Source organism: Topomyia yanbarensis, chromosome 1 (genome assembly GCF_030247195.1).
Source record: "Topomyia yanbarensis strain Yona2022 chromosome 1, ASM3024719v1, whole genome shotgun sequence".
Taxonomy (NCBI): Eukaryota; Metazoa; Arthropoda; class Insecta; order Diptera; family Culicidae; genus Topomyia; species Topomyia yanbarensis.
In genome coordinates, this window is record NC_080670.1 from 38,936,883 (window position 1) to 38,950,100 (window position 13,218).

General features: G+C 39.3%; 1 protein-coding gene across 2 annotated transcripts; it reads right to left on the bottom strand.

Annotated features, from left to right (window-relative positions):
- Positions 1–906: 906 nt before the first annotated feature.
- LOC131677400 (uncharacterized) lies at positions 907–12,059 on the bottom strand. 2 transcript variants are annotated; one of them, XM_058957202.1, is made up of 4 exons: positions 11,528–12,059; positions 9,859–10,040; positions 9,619–9,783; positions 907–1,645 (listed from the first exon to the last, which is right to left on the bottom strand). In XM_058957202.1, exons 1-3 carry the CDS (start codon positions 11,811–11,813, stop codon positions 9,622–9,624), a joined length of 630 nt encoding a protein of 209 aa, XP_058813185.1. In that variant the 5' UTR covers positions 11,814–12,059; the 3' UTR covers positions 907–1,645; positions 9,619–9,621. The 2 variants fall into 2 exon arrangements, with proteins under 2 accessions (XP_058813185.1, XP_058813184.1); XM_058957201.1 differs by having other exon boundaries at positions 9,682–9,783; positions 11,528–12,056.
- Positions 12,060–13,218: the final 1,159 nt, after the last annotated feature.

Here is a 13,218-nt window from a genome sequence, read left to right on the forward strand (position 1 = left end):
GTTGGGATAGGTTGGTGTGGCGGCGCTAGTGTTTTTAGTATATTAATTCAAATGTTTACACACGTTTTTTAAATATTTTTGTTCGATCATGGATGTCTGTTCTCTGTGGTTCAACGAAGGACGTTCATTGGACCAATTTGGACAACGTCCAAATAACCGTTCAACAAACGTCCATCGTTGGACCCGTGTTGAACGATTTTGAAACAATTTTTTGGACGTCTCTGTGGGTTGTTTTTTTCTTATTTGAAATTCGCCATTTAATTTGAGCTGCCAAATGCCAGATGGAGTTCCAGCAATTGAAAAGTTAACGTGGTCAGATATATTTTGATTTAAACATGGAAATGACACAGAGAACAGACATCCATGATCGAACAAAAATTATTAAAAAACGTATGCAAACATTTGAATTAATATACGATAAACGCTAGCGCCACCACACCAACCTATTCCAACTATCCGTCAAATACATTCGAAATCCTGAATGGATTCAGAATGGAATCTTTCTCAAAGAAAACAACCGATTCCGACTCTATCGGTTGATGCATTTGAGCTGGAATTCATACTAGAAGTCCGAACCGGTTCCGGACTAGTTTGACTGGGTAGAGGAAAAACATGACGACATTAGCGCACCTGGTTTGGATATCCCAACTACCTTCGAAACCGCTAGAAATTTTACACAAGTTGAATGCCGAAGATGGACGTTTGTTCTCTGTGGTTGTACAGAGTCGTTGATCGAATCAGAAAAACACGCCTGTAAAAAATGAACACTAAAGATTAAACATGGTACTTTTCGATTTAGTGTGACTACTGCATCGATTCAGCTTTGACTTATATACCAAGCAATCATAGACTTTATTTGAAAAATAACTTTATTTAATCATTTATGCAATCATTAAATTTGCACAACGTATTACAGTGTAGATTTTAAAAATATATATTTTTCAATATAGATATGATGGCTTCATCTTTCTCATCTTATTCAACAAACTATAGTATGTTAAATCTATTTAAAATTATAAATTAAAATTATATGATTAATGAGTACAATATTTTTCACCTTGGGAATTTCCGCCGTGATTTTGTCGAAGAATTTTTACATTTTCTGTTATTATACCTACAAAATAGACAGTTCAATTTACTGCATTCTCTGAAGAAAAAATTCTTCAGCAAATTCCTACAACTAATGCCTAACATGATAGTTTTCTAAGCTAAAAAATTGCTTACAGTTATTTTATCATAAGTTTTTAAACACCCTCATCATGAGTTTTTACATATTGGTTTCCTAATAGTCTTAAAAAACAGTCACGCCGTAATCGCACGAGGCTAGGCCCCGATCAGGACTAGTAAATAACGTTACTTACATATCTATATGCATGCTTGGTAAATATAAACGTTTCTCGGTGTAGAATTTGAATGGGCATTTCTGCAGATTCAAAGCAAAAAAATGTTTCACATTCTACAACATTGCAGCAATGCCCCATTCAACTTCATGCCTAGATTGTAAGGATGACTCGCTGACTACGTATAGGGTTCCTATGTATGTGAGCCTCTATCTTGCGTTGGGTTGTGAGTTCCGCGTTTGCATTGCGAAGTAGATGATGGTAGCGCCCATGTTGGTACCTCCCCATTTGGCACATTCTGAGATCTGGAATCAAAAAATCAATCGACATACTTGGTTAGCCCTCATCGGGAGATTGCGTATAATATTTGATCTACGTTTGCATCAGTTCATTGTGGTATAAGCGTAGAATGTATATAATGTGCTTTAAATACAATACTATGCGTATAGGATATGTGAGTTTCAAACAGGTATTGACAGGTGAAATATGTATGACACAATGAAAAAAAACCGACGATTGTAATGTTTTCTTAAATTTTTAATTGCTCAAATATCCAATTTGGGTTCATTTATGGTTTGACCACATTATGCAATAGTCATTTCAAAGTCTGCGAGCGATTTCAATATTTTAACCAAGTGTTTGTAGGGACCCAAGAAACCAGAATTTCGAATAATACTTACAAAGAACACTTTAAAGTTCACATTCTTAGCGAACTTTCAAGCTGCTTACGCTTTAATGGGACTTGAAAGCTGCTTAAGCCGCTATTAGAACTCTAAACGTATTGCAAAATTACATAAAACGGGAAGCTTATGCAGCTCCCTTATACGAACTTTTGGTTGCTTGGGGAGCACCTCCCCAGTGAGCAAATTTTCTGGCAGAGACCGCTCTGCTAGATTTCTGTAAGTCTTGGTTTGGCAGCCCTGTCAGATTTCGGCGCGTATCCTGTCGGGTTAGTTGAGCTAGGGCGAACTCGTTCTGGTTGCGTTTTCTGGCAAATTTTGACAGGAACCGAGCAAAACCCTGGCATAACTCGGACATAAACTGTGCAAAAATCCTGGCAATTCCTACCTTGTAGAATTTATCACGAATCGAGCAAAACATCTGCAACATCTGTTGCAGGAAGCGTGCAGAGATCTTGACCGTACATTTCTGGCTGGATTCTGGATAAAAGCAGAGATGCCAGATACTTTTTTCAAATGTCTGCAATAATAATTTTAAAAGTCTGGGAAGATCAAAAAATGTCAGAAAAGCTAGTGTAACCAAAAGCCTTTATATTTAAAAATCTGTAAATATCTGCAACCAAACTAAAAAATCTGCAAATATCTGCGTCATCGAAAAAATCTGCAGCTAAAATTAAAAGTCTGCGAATTTGCAGACATGTCTGCAAATCTGGCATCTCTGGATAAAAGTGAGCAGCATCGGTTGGTTTAATTGTTTCTGTCAGAAACGGTTGTTGCATTTGAGCGAATTCGTTGCCAGAATTCTCGCACAAATCGCGCAAAATGCTCGCAGAAACTCTGCCAGCATCAATTTTGCTTTGCTCAACTTTTGCTAACTTTCTGCTTGCCACGCTGACCGGGATCGATTGATGCTATGCAGCACCCAGTAAACGAAAAGGCGGGTTTAAATAGAGCCATTGAACATTTGTTCTAGGCTATCCGCCGTAACTAGCTGTTTGCTGTAACAATAGTGTGTGTAAGAACGCAACAGCCGTCAACGTAGAACAAGCATACCCAGTTAAGCTCAGCCGGAAATGAACCGGAATTCTGGCTGGTTCCAGTTCGTATTCCGGCTCCAGTGACACAACCGATTCTAGTTAGAATCGGTTGTATCACTGGAGCCCGTGTACGAACTGGAACCAGCCAGAATTCCAGTTCAATTCCGGCTGAGCTTAACTGGGTATGCATCTACCACATCGGTTCATTGGTGATTCAACTGTGATCTCACATTTGTTTTTGGAGCTCATATGTGATGTTTAGTCAAACATTATTTTGAAAGTAGTTTACTCTGTTTACGACGCAAGTATGTTTCGAAATAAATATTTCACATCTCGACAAACATATGATTACGTCCTAAAAGCCAACTGTCAAAATCCACTTTGAATGAAAATTCCAGACAAACCGTTACTAGTCGAACACAGTTCACAACAGTTCATGAAAGAGAAAACTTTTCTCTTTCGTTTACTACCAACATCTGTGATTGGCGTGTAACGGTTTGTCCGGAATTTCCATGCAAAGTGGATTTTGACAGTTGGCTTTTAGGCCGTAATCATATGTTTGTCGAGACATCTAAGATCCAAAGATTTAAAATGAATTATATTCTAGTTAGATTACAATGATCTCAGTAGCCGATAGCGAAATTTCCAAAGTGTTTTTGGTCTTCACATTGACGCCGATGATATAGCATTCCGTTGTAGGGTTTTACCCAGTAGAGTGTACTATTCTCTAGATGCAGACCGTTTCACATACATGATTATCGGGAAAAAAAGACGAAACCCGTGACCGCTAGACTTGCAGTTATTCGATTACCCGTGAGCAAAAGTCAGGTGCACATTGTTACTGATTTCAACAGATAAGCTCACTGCATTGTTATAATTTAGTGCGGCAGACCACTTTTATGGCGTCGACATTTTGATCCCCGTTGAGAGCTATGATCAAAAATACGACGTGTCAGTAATTATCACAGAGGTTCAGCAATTAAAATTATGTGTACCAAACAAAAAAAAGATATTTATTGAGGTACGATTACCTTCGCCAGATCCAGAAAAAAATTTCGGAGGGGCCCGAAATTTTGATTTTGAAATGTTCATTGTACAATTCGTAATAAGTACGACCTTATTTAATAAAAATCAGTTTTGGTGGTCGAATCTGATCTGGAATGATTTTGAGTTTAAAACGAATTAAAATGAAAACTATTTTAAAAATTCTCAACAAGGTAAAAAATCCCGGAGGGACCCTCAAGACCCTCCCCCTGGACCCACCACTGGTCAAATATATTTTTTGCTTTTCGAGAACGAAATTAAATTATTTACGACTTGTTTATTCAGCCATTTGCCACACAAAGATTGATTTTTGAGACCATCTAATAGCTATGTCAATTCGTTCCGATTGGCCTGAAGTGGTAGTTATCTTATCTCCTTCATTGTTAAGTTCTCTTCGCAGTAGATTTGCGGTTCGTTCGTAAACATGATTATTAGATCGAATATTTCAAGCAATCTGGACTAAATTGCATCAAATTTTTGAAAGAGGGCGTGTTATCTATATTAAGTAAGACATAAACGGTTTTCGCGCTTACGAAGGAAATATTTACACGGGTCTAACTTCAGAGAGAATTGAATTCCATCTCCATGCCGCACATGTTAGTAAATATTTGAATGATAAAACATTAAAACACGAGCCGTTCTACCCATACATCCCAATTTTAGTAATCAAGCCATATACTTTTTTGATCTTATCCAACGAAGCTGGCGTTTTAGATACGTTAGTTGAATTTTTTTTTAAAGCTGTCTGATCTCTAGGTTTTTACTGGGTTAACTGTCAAAAATGCTAACCTCTGTGGCTGAAACCATTGTCAAACAAGGCCGCCCGATACGGCTGGGTCACTGGAGCCGAAATACGAACTAGAACCAGCCAGCATCCGGCTCGTTCCCCAGCAGAACTGCGTACGATGTATTTAAACCGAGAGTAACGCCATGGTCACACTATTCGGAATTTGATTCGGAATCCTGAATGGAATTAGTATAGATTCCAGCTCAAATGTAACAATCGATTCTGAAACCGATTGGGTTGTTACATTTGAGTTGGAATCCATACATACTCCATTCAGAATTCCGAACCGGTTCCGGAATTGGTTTAACTTGGGTTGTATTGAAATTTTTGCTTTATTTTTTTTGTAATTTTAGGACATTTCTCGACAAACATATGATTACGGCCTAAAAACCAACTGTCAAAATCCACTTTGAATGGAAATTCCGGACAAACCGTTACATGCCAATCACAGATGTTGGTAGTAAACGAAAGAGAAAAGTTTTCTCTTTCATAAACTGTTGTGAACTGTGTTCGACTAGTAACGGTTTGTCTGGAATTTCCATTCAAAGTGGATTTTGACAGTTGGCTTTTAGGACGTAATCATATGTTTGTCGAGATTTCAACAATTTTCTATCAAATCGAAGAAGTTACAAAAAATCTATCCAATCTCAATTACATCTTGCTTCCATCCCCTAAAACTGTTGGTTTCAAAATCGTCCAATAAAGGACGTTCGTTGGACCAACGTTGGGCGATGTCCAAATAACCGTTTAACAGATGTCCTTTGTTGGACCCGTGTTGAACGATTTTGAAACGTAAAAAGCATGTTATGATGCGGGCCACAGAGAACAGACATCCATGATCGAACAAAAATATTTAAAAAACGTGTGTAAACATTTGAATTAATATACGAAAAACACTAGCGCCGCCACACCAACCTATCCCAACTATCCGTCAAATCGATTCCGGAACCGGTTCGAAATCCTGGATGGATTCAGCATGGAATCTAGCTCAAAGAAAACAACCGATTCCGGCTCTATCGGTTGACGCATTTGAGCTGGAATTCATGCTGGAAGTCCGAATCGGTTCCGGACTAGTTTGACTGGGTAGAGGAATAACCGCTGTCAATTCTGTCGCACTCAGCCACAAAAAAACATGACGACAGTAGCGCACCTGGTTTAGATATCCAAACTACCTTCGAAACCGTTGGAAATTTTACACAAGTTGAATGCTGAAGATGGACGTCTGTTCTCTGTGATGCGGGCGATGCTTGAGTAATTTCTTTTTTTTTCCCTGACATAGATTCTAAGTCATTTCAAATAATTTTTAATGCTTGTTTGATATACAATTCCAGTCGAAACTATTTCGATTTCCATTATAGCCAATCCATTTAATTTCATTCCCGGTCAAATCATTTCTCGACAAACATATGCTTACGGCGTAAAAACCAACTGTCAACATTACAAATGTTTATAGTATATAAAAGAAAAAAAGTTTTCTCTTGCATTTAGTGCTGTGAACTGTGTTCGGCCAATAACGGTTAGTCCAGAATCTCTCTTTGAAGGGAATTTTGACAGTTGGCTTTTACGCTGTAATCATATGTTTATCGAGATTTGGAATCCTGAATGCAACATTGTTGCATTTGAGCTGGAATTCATCGAGAATTCCGAACCGGTTCCAAATTGGGTTTGCTGGGAATATTTACCAGGGGTACATTTTGATAGTTGCAGTCAGGGATACCAGGTATATTTTTCAAATGTCTTCACATTTCATGAAAAAATGTCTTCATTTGTCTTCACCGACCAGGATTCTGAATCGGTTTTAACATTTTAGCCAGAATTTTGCCAGAAATTGGTCAGACAACCGAAAAAAAATCTCTTCAAAATGAAAAACCCGTCTCACAACCTTTCAAATGTCTTCAAAATGAAGACATGTCTTCACATATGGCATCACTGGTTGCAGCCAGGGATATGTCGTTCCTATCCTAATATAATTCACAGAAGTTGACAGTAGTCAACATATGATGGGCCTAACCGCTGCTAGGCCCATGTCGCCCATGTTCTTCCATTAAGATTTATGACAGCTGATTTATAACCACAGATGCAATGTATCGCCAAATGATTTTGGTTTGTTTTCCTCACGAAATGTTGAACTTCAACCGGTTTTTGCAGTGCAAAAGGTTTTATTATCCTCACGAAATAATATAATAATATGCCCCAAATTTCCAAAATGTGTGTGCAAACACTTCTATAATTTAAAAATCTGGCAGAATGAGAGGTTTGATTTTTTTTGTCTGGAAACTGCAAAAAACCCTGGCTGTGTCAGATAAACCTGACATAATGGCATCCCTGGATCCAAGAAGAAATAGTAAAACCCAGTCCAACCATTCAGGAACCGGTTCGCAATTCTGAATGGATTCAGCATGGATTCCAGCTCAAATGCATCATCAGATTGAGCCGGAATCGGTTGTTTCTTTTGAGCTGGAACCCTCTAAGAACGGTTGGTTTCAAAATTGTCCAATGAAGGACGTTCGTTGGACCAATTTGGACAACGTCCAAATAACCGTTCAACAAACGTCCATCGTTGGACCTGTGTTGAACGATTTTGAAACAATTTTTTGGACGTCTCAGTGGGAATCCAGTTCCGGAATAGGTTTGACTAGAGCACTCTAGTTAGAGTGCGGCCAAGACGCGTTTGACGTATCTAAACGAGTAGAAATCTGACGTATTTCTATTGTGAATACGTCAAATTTCATGTTCGTTTAGATACGTCATAGCCTCTTGGCCACACTCTAACTAGAGTGCTCTAGGTTTGACTAGAAAAACTCTAGAAAGAGAACTGCGGAGGCTCCATTTTGGATCGGTTGGATTCGCGTTTAGCTGTCAAAAAACGAATCCAATCGAACATTGCCTATCCTTATAACATTGGACGTGTTGCCATACAATGCCGGGGCATACGTTGCCAAAAATGCTGTTTTTCTCTCCGCAGTTCTCTTACTAGAGTTTTTCTAGGTTTGACGGGTAGTTGGGATCAGGGATACCAGGTATAAGCGCGACTCAGACGATACATCAGCTTCCGTCAACGTCAACGGAACGTCACCGTTCCGTCAGGATAAGTTAAATACGTTTCTCTTGCGCCCGTTCACACGTGCCGTACGTCAAAACGTTCCGTGCCGTTGAAGTTGTGTGTGAATGCCTCCATTTAACTGAATGTAACTTATCCTGACGGAAGCTGATGTATCGTCTGAGCCGTCCTATATTTTTCAAATGTCTTCACATTTTATAAAAAATGTCTTCATTTCTCGACAAACATATGTTTACGGCTTAAGAACCAACTGTCAAAATTCTCTTTGAAATGAAATTCCGGACAAACCGTTACTAGCTAAACACAGTTCATAGTAGTTAATAAAAGAGAAAACTTTTCTCTTTTGTTTGCTACCAACATCTGTGATTGACGAGTAACAGTTTGTCCGGAATTTCCTTTCAAAGAGAATTTTGAGTTGGCTTTTAAGCCGTAATCATATGTTTGTCAAGATTTGTCTTCAACGGCCAGGATTCTGAATCGGTTATTGATTTTGAGCCAGAATTCTGCCAGAAATCAGTCAGACATCCGAAAAAAAAAGTCTTCAAAATGAAAAACACGTCTTCACAACATTTCAAATGTCTTCAAAATGAAAACAAATCTTCAAATCTGGCATCTCTGGTTGGGATAAGCTGATGTGCTGGCGCTAGTATTTTAATGTATATTAATTCAAATGATTACACACGTTTTATTAATATATTCGTACGATCATAGACAAGATCATGGATGTTTGATCTCTGTGGCATGAGTGCTTTAAATATATGTTGACAATGCACTATGAACAATAATTGCCATTTTTCACGGTACAACAATTTAATTTTAACATTTCCTCATTGTTTTGGTCCAGCTGATCATTATTCAGTCACAAACTTCGTGTATATCGGTTTAACGAAATCATTACAACAAATTGGCACCCTGCTAAAAACACAGGAATGTGCTAATAACACAGACTTACAGACATAACACGAGATAATAATTCTTCGCCCGCTTTAACGGCCATTTTGAATACATTTTTAGGGGGAACTGTGATCGCATATGCAATAATGGCGCCTTTGATATATGCGAGAATAGACCACTAGTGAAAAATTGTATGAAAGGTGGAGCTATGTTATGTTTGGTAGTCTGTGTTAATAATATCACCAAATATGAATTCTACCTTCCACGTGCCATGTGACTGGACTACCTCTAGTCATAGTGATAAACAATTTGAATAGACATTCAAAGTGAAACGATTTGTGAAGTTTTCAAACAAAGATCCCTAATCGGGCAGTCTCTTGTCGTTGGCCTGATACGCTAACCCACCCTGAATCATGGTTTACTAATGGAGTTTGAAGACGCTGAATCCTTTTGGATAAAGACTCGCCATCTCTATCGTATGTTTACCATTTATCTGTCAGTGTCATTCCAATCGAGCACGAGACCTGTCAAAATCACTCAATTCGAACAAAAATCGCTTCGAATCCTTCTCGAACGAGGGCTTTTGACAGGTCTCGTGTTCGATTGAAATGTATGAAAGGATAAATGGTAAACAAACAATGGAGATGGCGAGTCTTCATCCAGAGGGATTCAGCGTGGTTAATGGAATCCTTTCTTGAACATTGACAGTACAAAAAAACCACCACCATGTGCGATAGACGAGTAGCAAAAATAGGAAGGAAAAAATGATAAAAACCTCTCAAAAGTAAGTCTGCGTTCCGCTCAGCGCATCTTCGAACCGTCGCAAGAAAACACTTACTTGACGCTTCCGGTTGTCCTGCGGTCGGTCACCGTACCGGCAGAACTCGGCAAAGTGCTGGCTGTTGTGGAAGGCCATTTTCGTTTTGGTTGCGTATTTGATCTGGAATTGGGTGGTAGAAATTTTATGTTATTATCGAAAGCATACGTTTCTATCTGGGTTGCGTTTTGAACTGACCTGCGCCAGAATGTCCTTTTCGTTGTGAGGTTTTTTGGTTTTGTCGCATAGATTGTTGATTCGAATCCGGTAGCCTTGTTTCCAAAGCTGGTCTACCGAGGTGCTGTAGACTTTCAACCGCTTGTGGCTGTCGGACAGTTTGACGGAGTAGATCTTGATGTTCTCGGCAGTGGGTTTGGTTGCTGTAATGAGATGAGGTAGATTTTTTCATAAACAAAAGCATTGTCTGTGTTAGGGAGGCACATTTTGTTTTTTTCTATTTTCTGAATTTGAAGCCATCAGAACTTCATATAATCACTTTTTGAAAAAACGGAATTTACTGGTACTTTGTTCGCAAGGGATTTGAAGGAAAACAAAAAAAATTCTCGAATCTATAAATAAGAGTAACCAATGTATATCAGCATCAGCAGGCTAAAAAAATGCGAAGTCTCAAACAGACATGTAAACAGTACTAGAAAATTGTTGTTGTCTTAAATTATGCACAAAATATACCAGATGCAATTGATAAAGGTGAGAACATTCGTTTTAAAAGAAATATAGTTGTTGAAACATGTCGAAATATTTATGTACTCACCCACAGTCAAAGCAAAATAAGAGAATGCACGTAGCATATCAAAATATTGTTCTAATAAGACGCTAATTATTATTATTAGCCATGATGTTGCCTCACAGATGCCTGAAATTTTTTACGTCTCAATGCAGTACAAAGTGTAAAGGGACGTTGCTTTCCTAGTTTTATTTTGGTTTGTTTACTAGTAAGTAGGTCAGGACCATCATTAGATGTTAGATTGTTCGACTACGATGATGATAGTGAGGATGATTCGCCCACCCAGTAATTGACAGCGACTCCCGGCCGAAAAACATTGCATTTTCCTACAACCTTGAGGTAGGTGTTGTTTTTCATTTCTGTGATTTGAAAGAAAACGAAAACATTGGTATATTTTTATCTTTGAGCCAATATGCCGAAGCGATCCGACCGCAGAGAGTTTTCACTGAACCGTCCCCACACCATTCCGCTTGGTTCACTCCACTCTCCTTGGATCGCACCGAATGCACCGCGATATCGGTTCAACCTTTTATATTATTAATTCAAATTATCTCATACATTTCATTACAACAATGCGGACCGTCACGCGTTCGAGTGCAAAATTGTAAACAAGTCTTCGAGCACGTCCACCAGCCAGCCGCACACATTAAATATTACAATCAAGGCATTCGCACTATCTCGGTTCTCCCATGGTCAGTGACATGTGTTGGTTTACGCGACCGACGACGATGCGATGGCTGCGCGCTATTTTTAGAATCGCTATAGACTAGAATCGATGATAGTTGAAGGGCGTAAACAACCTGTTGGACATCGATAAACAGTGTATAAAGTATCTGTTCATAAAGTTATAAATTGAATGATTTATTAACCGATGAGTTCATATTCTCTCAGAGCTAGGACTGGATGCGCCCTTTGGGTGCGCAGCACATGTCTAGTTTCTCCGAGCGCGAGAAAATTCATCAAAGCGCGCCCTGCAACTTTCACTTTTTTGCTTGTTCTACCGTTATACCGCACTAGTAACAAATAAACACACCGCTGCTGAGCATGTTTCCTATCTCCCGCCCGACCCAAACAAACCCCCATGTAATCGGTGTGCATCAGTATACAACGTTAGACACTCACATTTCTTCGCCTCGATGGCCGTTACGCCGAACCAGCTCTCACCGGTTTCGGGATGTCGTAGCTCAACGACAAAACCGGCTTCAATCACTGCACAGAAGATGCGCTCCTCGCCCGGATCGAACCATTTGGATTCGCGCAGTTTCTGAATCGCCACCGTACTGCTAAAGGACGAACTTTTACCGGTACCGCTGGAGCCACCAGCCCACCACTTGCCGAAGGATATGTTCAAACTGTTCCGCCGCTGCATCGTATCCATGGTTTCTTTAACTTTCTCAAATACTCGCATTCGGCAACTGACTAGCCTGTAGTGCGTTTTTATTTACACTTGTCCACTTGCAGGACCTTCGATTTATGTATATTTTGTTAGTACAACTCACTGGAATTTACCAATTACTGCAACTCGTTTGTTTATTCTTCTAAGTGTTCACTGCACCTCTATTTATTGCCAGCAGCAGTCAACGCTCGCGGATATGCAAAAGACGTGTGAATTACTTGCCAGTTCAACGCGATCTGATCGGCGCGCGCGACAGTATAAACACCACTAGCCCATAAGCGCCGCATCGGACCGAAGCTCGAGTGGTCGCGTAACCGTGCCGCATAGCACAACTCGAGCTCACAGTGACAACCAGCCTGCATTTACCCCCCTCTGTTCTCCGCTGGATGTCGATGAGAACTGCTGTTGGGGCGGTATGCGGTGTGGGTGTGTTAGTATGAGGGGGGTCGATCACTTCGCCGGATGGCGGAAGAATGGGGTTTAGGACCATATTTTGTTTCACTATCTTGAATGGGTTTGTGTTTGTTTTGTTGCAGAGCGCTAAAAAAAGATGCGGGCCTATTGGAGGGCTGTGGGGAGCTCCCAACCTGGTATGATTTGTGTTATCTTCAATTTGTTTTCTTCGGACATTGATAATTATGTCAATCTCTTAGCAATATTATCAATTAGTGCGAGTTTGTTGTTTCTGCAAATGCTAGCCGCGAAAGTGTTAATGGTTGGATGAAGCTGCTGTGCGGCAAGGGAACAGTAAATTTAGCCATCTCTAGCTCGCACTGCGCAGTAGAAACGAATTGAGCCGTTGGCGGCATGTTGTTATGACAGGAATTTTTTTTGCAAAGAAGGTGCTGCGCCGCGTAAACATAATGAAGCTATAATTTTAAATAGTGCCACTGTTAGATAAATATATAAATAGAAATAGTCTATCTAAAAATATTCTGTAGAATTCCTATTACATTCTTCAGCACCAAATTGATCCGTTTATCAATTTAGTTGTCGTCACTCGAGAACATCTATTGACACTATCATTTCTCCATATACCTTTCCTACATTTATCTAGGAGTAGTTTTATTTCCTAATTCTTATCAATAGAAATGCTTATCTTATTCCTAATTCTTATCAATAGAAATGCTTATCTAGTATTTCGTTGGATGAGTACTTAACGAAACAAAGATGTCAGCTGTAGCGCTATTCTTACTGTTATAATAAATATTCTCACTATCGCGAGAACATCACATTTCCGGCACAAGAAAGTAATTTAGTCAATGAGAACGCTTGATGGTAATGCATAAAGTTACCAACTTATGGAACTACGCATTTCCATTAAGTTAGACCAGTGGCTTTGCACCTTTTTCATCCAATATATCCCTTTTCAAAAATTCTCATCATTGTAACCCATGCAGTATAAAATCAAGCAAAT